Consider the following 8,443-nt stretch of genomic DNA (forward strand, 5'->3'; position numbering starts at 1 on the left):
CAAAGCTTTTTGAATCAAATAAAAGTCAAACACATTCAAACAACGCTTTTTGAAGCAAATGAAAGTCCATTGCATTCAACAAAGCTATTTGAACCAAATGACAGTCAAACACATTTTAACAAATGAAAGTTAAACACATTCAAACAAAGCTGTTTTAATCAAATTAAAGTCAAACACATTCAAATAAAACTTTTTGAAGCAAATGAAAGTCAAATGCATTCAATAAAGCTATTTGAATCAAATAAAAGTCAAACACATTCAAATAAAGCTTTTTGAAACAAATGAAAGTCAAATGCATTCAACAAAGCAATTTGAATCAAATAAAAGTCAAACACATTCTAACAAAGATTTCTGAAGCAACTGAAAGTCCAATGCATTCAACAAAGCTATTTGAATCAAATGAAAGTCAAACATATTCAAACAAAGCTTTTTGAAGCAAATAAAAGTCAAATGCCTTCAACAAAGCTATTTGAATCTAATAAAAGTCAAACACATTCAAACAAAGCTTTTTGAGGCAAATGAAAGTCAAATGCATTCAACAAAACTATTTGAATCAAATAAAAGTCAAACACATTCAAACAGAGCTTTTTGAAGCAAATGAAAGTCAAATGCATTCAACAAAGCTATTTGAATCAAATAAAAGTCGAACATATTCAAACAAAGATTTTTGAAGGAAATGAAAGTCAAATGCATTCAACAAAGTTGTTTGAATCAAATAAAAGTCAAACACTTTCAAACAAAGCTTTTTGAAGCAAATGAAAGCGAAATGCATTCAACAAAGGTGTTTGAATCAAATAAAAGTCAAAGATATTCAAACAAAGCTTTTTGAAGCAAATGAAAGCGAAATGCATTCAACAAAGGTGTTTGAATCAAATAAAAGTCAAAGATATTCAAACAAAGCTTTTTGAAGCAAATGAAAGTCAAACACATTTAAACAAAGGTTTTTAAACCAAATGAAAGTTAAACACATTCAAATCAAGCTTTTTGAAGCAAAAGAACGTCAAATGCATTCAACAAAGTTATTTGAATGAAATAAAAGTCAAACACATTCAAACAAAGCTTTTTGAAGCAAATGAAAGTCAAATACATTCAACAGAACTATTTGAATCAAATAAAACTCAAACATATTCAAACAAAGCTTTTTGAATCAAATGAAAGTCATATGCATTCAACAAAGCTATTTGAATCAAATAAAAGTCAAACACATTCTAACAAAGCTTTTTGAAGCAAATGAAAGTCAAATGCATTCAACAAAACTGTTTGAATTAAATAAAAGACAATCACAAGCAAACAAAGCTTTCTGAAGCAAATGAAAGTCAAATGCATTCAACAAATCAATTTGAGTCAAATGAAAGTCAAATATATTAAAACAAAGTTTTTTGAAGCAAATGAAAGTTAAATGCATTCAACAAAGCTATTGGAATCAAATAAAAGTCAAACACAATCAAACAAAGCTTTTTGAAAGAAATGAAAGTCAATTGTATTCAACAATGCTATTGGAAACAAATGACAGTGAAACACATTCAAGCAAAGCATTTTGAAGCAAAAGAAAGTCAATTACATTCAACAAAGTTATTTGAATCAAATAAAATCAAACACATTCAAATAAAACTTTCTGAAATAAATGAAGTCAAATGCATTCAAGAAAGCTATTTGAATCAAATAAAAGTCAAAGATATTCAAACAAAGCGTTTTGAAGCAAATGAAAGTCAAATGCATTCAACAAAGCTGTTTGAATCAAATAAAAGTCAAGCACATTCAAACAAAGCTTTCTGAAGCAAATGAAAGTCAAATGCATTCAACAAAGCTATTTGAATCAAATGAAAATCAAACACATTCAAACAATGCTTTTTGATGCAAATGAAAGTCATATTTGCATTCAACAAAGCTATTTGAATCAAATAAAAGCCAAACACATTCAAACAAAGCTTTTAGAAGCAAATGATAGTCAACTGCATTCAACAAAGCTATTTGAATCAAATAAAAGTCAAACACATTCAAACAAAGGTTTTTGAAGCAAATGATAGTCAAATGCATTCAAGAAAGCTATTTGAATCAAATAAAAGTCAAACACATTCAAACAAAGCTTTTTGAAGCAAATGAACGTCAAATCCATTCAACAATGCTGTTTGAATCAAATGAAAGTCAAACACAATCAAACAAAGCTTTTTGAAGCAAATGAAAATCAATTGCATTCAACAAAGCTGTTTGAAACAAATGAAAGTTAAACACATTCAAACAAAGCTTTTTGAGCAAATGAAACTCAAATGCATTCAACAAAGCTATTTGAATCAAATAAAAGTCAAACACTTTCAAACAAAGCTTTTTGAAGCAAATGAAAGTCAAATGCATTCAAAAAAGCTATTTGAATCAAATGAAAGTCAAACACATTCAGATCCGTCGGGTCTAGAAACTGAAGGATCCAAATCCGTTTTTATATGAAGGATCCAGATCCGTTTTTATATGAAGGATCCAGATCCGACCCAAATCCGTCGGGTCTAGAAACTGAAGACCCGGATCCAGATCCGACGGGTCCAACGGATCCGAGTCCGGGTCCAAAACGGGTCCAATATATTTTGCCTAATTTTTTGCAAAAATTTAATATTTGGGTCAAAAGATGCATTTAAAACTTCCGTCGGGGATTATTAAGTTCAACCTAAATTATAATTATACAACTAATCTAAAAACACAAAGTAACCAACTAATACACTTACATTTTGAAATAAAAATTATAAATAACGATAAAAGTACGATTTTACAAATGAGCTAGTAAATTTGATATGAGGCATCCAAAATTCATCTCTTGAAAGGGCTTTATCAATACTAACATTGTCAACATTTTTAATAAGGAAACAAACAATTATAGTTTTTCTTTTAAAAATAGGAAAAATAAAGCTTTTGAAGCAAATTAGAGTCAATTGCATTCAACAAAGCTATTTGAATCAAATGAAAGTCAAACACATTCAAAGATAGCTTTTTGAATCAAATGAAAGTCGAATGCATTCTATAAAGTTATTTGAATCTAATGAAAGTCAAACATATTAAACAAAGGTTTTTAAATCAATTGAAAGTCAAACACATTCAAACAAAGCTTTTTGAAGGAAATGAAAGTCAAGAGCATTCAGCAAAGCTATTTGACTCACATGACAGTCAAACACATCCAAACAAAGCTTTTTGAACCAAATGAAAGTCAAATGCATTCAGTCAAAGCTATTTGAATCTAATGAAAGTTAAACACATTGAAACAAAGCTTTTAGAATCAGATGAAAGTGAAATACATTCAACAAAGCTATTTGAATTAAATTAAATTCAAACACATTCAAACAAAGCTTTTTAAATCAAAAGAAAGTCAAATGCATTCAAAATTTTTTTTTAAACCGAATGAAAGTCAAATGCAATCAACAAAGCTATTTGAATCAAATGAAAGTCAAACACATTTAAACAAAGGTTTTTAAACCAAATAAAAGTCAAACACATTCAAACAAAGCTTTTTGAAGCAAATGAAAGTCAAATGCATTCAACAAAGCTATTTGAATCAAATAAAAGTCAAACACATTCAAACAAAGGTTTTTGAAGCAAATGAATTTCAAATGCATTCAACAAAGCTATTTGAATCAAATAAAAGTTAAACATATTCAAACAAAGCTTTTTGAAGCAAATGAAAGTCAAATGCATTCAAAAAAGCTATTTGAATCAAATGAAAATCAAACACATACAAACAAAGCTTTTTGAAGCAAATGAAAGTCAATTGCATTCCACAAAGCTATTTGAATCAAATGAATTCAAAACCATTCAAACAAAGGTTTATGAAGCAAATGAAAGTCAAATGCATTCAACAAGGCAATTTGAATAAAATTAAAGTCATAAATATTCAAACAAAGCTTTGTGAAGCAAATAAAAGTAAAATGCATTCAACAAAGATATTTGAATCAAATGAAAGTCGAATGCATTCTATAAAGTTATTTGAATCAAATGAAAGTCAAATGCGTTCAACAAAGTTATTTGAATCAAATAATAGTCAAACACATTCAAACAATGCTTTTGGAAGCAAATGAAATTCAAATGCATTCAACAAAGCTTTTTGAATCAAATAAAAGTCAAACACAATCAAACAAAGCTTTCTAAAGCAAATGAAAGTTAAATGCATTTAACTAAGCTATTTGAATCAAATAAAACTCAAACACAATCATACAACGCTTTTTGAAGCAAATGAAAGTCAAATGCATTCAACAAAGCTACTTGAATCAAATAAAAGTCAAACACATTCAAACAAAGCTTTTTGAAGCAAATGAAAATCAAATACATTCAACAAAATTGTTTGAATCAAATCAAAGTCAAACACAATCATACAAAGCTTTTTGAAGCAAATGAAAGTTAATTGCATTCAACAATGCTATTTGAAACAAATGACAGTGAAACACATTTAAACAAAGCATTTTGAAGCAAAAGAAAGTCAATTGCATTCAACAAAGCTATTTGAATCAAATAAAAGTCAAACATATTCAAACAAGGCTTTTTGAAGCAAATAAAAGTCAAATGCATTCAACAAAGCTGTTTGAATCAAATAAAAGTCAAACATATTCAAACAAAGCTTTTTGAAGCAAATCAAAGTCAAATGCATTCAACAAAGTTGTTTGAATCAAATAAAAGTCAAACACATTTAAACAAAGCTTTCTGAAGCAAATAAAAGTCAAATGCATTCAACAAAGCTGTTTGAATCAAATAAAAGTCAAACACATTCAAACAAAGCTTTCTGAAGCAACTAAAAGTCAAATGCATTGAACAAAGCTGTTTGAATCAAATAAAAGTCAAACACAATCTGACCAATATGGTCAAGACTCTAATGATCATGTTCAAGTTAGTCAAGGGTCAATTGTCCAAGATGAAGAGGTTCAAAACGGTGTTCATGTTCAGGGTGATAAAGAATTATTTTTGTCCAAGTCTTTCTTTACTCCTTTACACGGTTTTGGTCCTATTATTCTTACAAGGGGTTGCACTTCACTTAGTGTAATTAACCTTGTAGAAAGTATCTAGAAGTGGCGGTTTTCCAAGCTTCAAATAAGCTGAATTTGTGAGCTGTTTAAAGAGGCGTGTTTCATGGCACTTGTTGGGCGTGAATTATGGAGTTTGTTGGCTGAATATTGCACCTCATTATTTGGGGGTTATGTGTGTTTAAATTCAGAGTTGTTGCTAGAATAAAGGGGCGTGAATCAAGGAATTAAAATGGGAGTTACAAGCTTGAAGAATGGAGCTGTTTTGGGCGTGTGATTGATGATCTTTGGATGCTTATTTTGGCTGGTCGTTTTTCCCTTGTTTCAAGCCTAGTCTTTAGCATACTTTGGTAGTTTAATTATGTGTGTAATGGGAGTTAAGTTGGACGGTTATGAGCCACTTATTCCCTTAGTTAATTTCATTCTGTTTTGTTAATTAAAATAGGCAAGTGAAAGGTTGTAGTGAATGATGTAAGTGCTATATATAGCATACTTTGAATGAATGAAAAATCATCCAAGAATATTTGCCTAAAAACGTGAGTTTTGTCAATTGAAGTGACTTGTGTTTAGTTCACTTTGCTGTCCAAATTTGAGTGTCCAAATTTGAAGAGTGTTAATTTTGGTGAGAGTTCCCAAGGTTAAGACTTGTAGTTTGTGATTTGGTGAGAGTTCCCTTATCTAAACTACCCCAAGCAATTGAGTGAGAGTTCCTCTTTGCTATATCCTTAGTTTAGGGTGAGTGTTCCCCTAACTAAACTGATCATCCTAAAACAATACTTAAAATTCGATTGACCTTCTTTAATTCATCTTTTGTAACAAGGTTTCTCATCTTGTTTACACATCATTTGGCGCGTCAGGTAGGGGGAGTTTTTTCTAAATACTTCCAAAGGGGGCGAATACCTACACACCATGGGAGAGAATCCAGATTTGAGGGTAGCATTGGAAGCTCTCAACCGTTCCATTGCTAGTCAAGAAAGGTTGGCCGAAACCAATGCCAATCTACAAGGGAATCTTGCTGCCTTGATGGCAAGACTCATGAACGAGCAAGATAGAAGAGATCAAGGTGAAGAACCTCCACCTAGGAGGGAGGATAGGAGTCTCAAAGTGGACGTTCCATCCTTTGATGGTTCACTTGATCCTGAGAAGTACTTGGAGTGGGAGAAATCCTTAGAAAGATACTTTGAGTACAAGGGCATCCTTGAGGAAGTCCAACAGTACAAGATAGCCAAAGTCAAACTGAAGGGCTATGGTGACAGTTGGTTGCAAGGAGAACAAAGGGCACGTACCCTTAGGGGTAAGGCTCACATTTCCACTTGGGAAAAACTGAAGAAAAGAATGAGAGATCGTTTCATCCCTCACAATTACAAGCAAAGTCAATACGTGAAGTGGAGTACTTTGCAACAAAATGGTGACTCAGTGGAAGACTATATCAAAGAGTTTGATAGGCTTGCCATTGTGTGTGAGGTGACTGAAAATGAAGAACTGAAGTTGGGACGTTTTGTAGCTGGGTTGGATCAAGAGTTACAAGACAAACTTGAAGGTTACACTAACCTCACGTTTGTGGAAGCTTGCAAACTTGTGACAAAGTTTGATGCTAAAAGGAAAAGAAAGAAAACGCCTACCACTACTCCAGTGGTGCGTAAACCACCCTTCACCTTGAAGGAGGGTTCTTCTTTTAACAAGCCGAATGAGCCACCTAAGAAGAACACAAAAGACTTCAAGCTTAGTGACATTGTGTGTTACAAGTGTGGAGGTAGAGGACACTACAAAAAAGATTGTCCTAATTCAAGAGCCTTAACCATGCAAGAGGTTAAACTCATAGCCACCCAAAACATCAATTGGGAGGAAATTGAGACTGAAGAAGGGGAGGCCGAAACTCCCAATGAAGAGGATGAAGATAGTGATTGCTTTCCTGAGAAGGAGGACAAGACCAACCTAGTGGTGAGAAGGGCATTGCAAGCTCGTGTGGAGGAACCTTTGGCACCACAAAGACAACACATTTTCATCACCAAATGTAAAATTGGTGACGAGGTATGTGATTTGATTATTGATGGGGGTAGTGAGGCTAATACTGTGTCAAAAACTTTAGTGTCTAGACTTGGTCTTACCACCACTAATCATCCACACCCTTACAAGTTGAGTTGGTTAGATTCTAATGCTAGTACCGGGGTTAGAAAGCAATGCATGGTGAATTTTTCTATTGGTTCATATCATGATAATCAATTGTGTGATGTTGTTTTAATGGATGCTTGTCACATTCTTCTTGGTAGACCATGGCAATCTGATAAAAAATCAATTCATGATGGGTACCATAACACTTACACTATCACTCACCAAGGGAAACAAAAAAAATTGCACCCATTACCACCCCCACGGTTTTTACAACCACAAAAACCACAAATTTCTTTGTTGTCTTGTAAAGAATTTGAGAGGGAGTTTGAAGGTGAGGGAGAGATATTCATGTTGTACTCTAAAGAAATCCATGAAAAATTTGTGAGTCAAAATCCTAAACTTGCAAAGTTGATTAAGGAGTTTGAGGATGTTTTTCCTGATGAGTTACCTAAGGGATTACCACCCTTGAGAGGAATTGAGCATCAAATTGATCTCATTCCAGGCGCACCTCTACCAAATAAACCTGCCTATAGATGTAACCCTTTAGAAACTAAGGAGTTGCAAAGACAAATTGAAGAATTGATGGGTATGGGTTATGTACGTGAGTCTATGAGTCCATGTGCGGTTCCTGCTTTGTTGGTCCCTAAAAAGGATGGTACTTGGCGCATGTGTATTGATAGTAGAGCTGTTAACAATATTACTATCAAGTACAGGTTTCCAATTCCAAGACTTGATGATATGTTGGACGAATTGAGTGGTTCAAAACTATTCTCAAAGGTTGATTTGAGAAGTGGTTACCATCAAATTCGTATGAGGGAAGGTGATGAATGGAAGACTGCATTCAAGACAAAGCATGGGTTGTATGAATGGCTCGTGATGCCGTTTGGTCTTACAAATGCCCCTAGCACTTTCATGAGGTTGATGAACGAGGTGTTGAGGCCATTTCTTGGCAAGTTCGTGGTGGTGTACCTTGATGATATCCTTATTTACTCTAAAAATGAGGATGAACATTTAGATCATCTATTTCAAGTTTTTTCTGTTTTGAGAAAGCAAAAATTGTATGGAAAACTTGAAAAATGTGATTTTATGCTATATGAGGTCACTTTTCTTGGTTACATAGTTTCAGGTGATGGCGTGAAGGTGGATCCTTGCAAGGTTGAAGCAATTCAGTCATGGCCTAGTCCTAAGACACTCACGGAGGTCCGCTCTTTCCATGGCCTAGCTTCTTTCTATAGAAGATTCATCAAGAATTTTAGCACACTCATGGCTCCTATAACTGAGTGTACTAAAAAGGGGACGTTTGAGTGGACTCCACAAGCTCAAAATGCGTTTGAAACCGT

General features: G+C 33.2%; 1 protein-coding gene across 1 annotated transcript; it reads left to right on the forward strand.

Moving 5' to 3' along the window:
* The first annotated feature begins 5,900 nt into the window (after window positions 1-5,900).
* On the forward strand, window positions 5,901-8,176 carry LOC145577960 (uncharacterized). The gene is made up of 2 exons (XM_081635374.1): window positions 5,901-8,056; window positions 8,119-8,176. The coding sequence occupies exons 1-2, from the start codon at window positions 5,901-5,903 to the stop codon at window positions 8,174-8,176; spliced, it is 2,214 nt and encodes a 737-aa protein (XP_081491500.1).
* The last annotated feature ends 267 nt before the right edge of the window (window positions 8,177-8,443 follow it).

This window comes from Chenopodium album, chromosome 14, assembly GCF_948465745.1.
Source record: "Chenopodium album chromosome 14, dcCheAlbu1.1, whole genome shotgun sequence".
NCBI classification, from domain to species: Eukaryota; Viridiplantae; Streptophyta; class Magnoliopsida; order Caryophyllales; family Amaranthaceae; genus Chenopodium; species Chenopodium album.

Bases quoted from the DNA above. Each gene is read 5' to 3' on its own strand.
- LOC145577960 (XM_081635374.1), top strand. From the start codon at position 5,901: ATGGGAGAGAATCCAGATTTGAGGGTAGCATTGGAAGCTCTCAACCGT. The intron at 8,057-8,118 runs GTTCGTGGTGGT...ATGAACATTTAG, and splicing joins TTGAGGCCATTTCTTGGCAA to ATCATCTATTTCAAGTTTTT.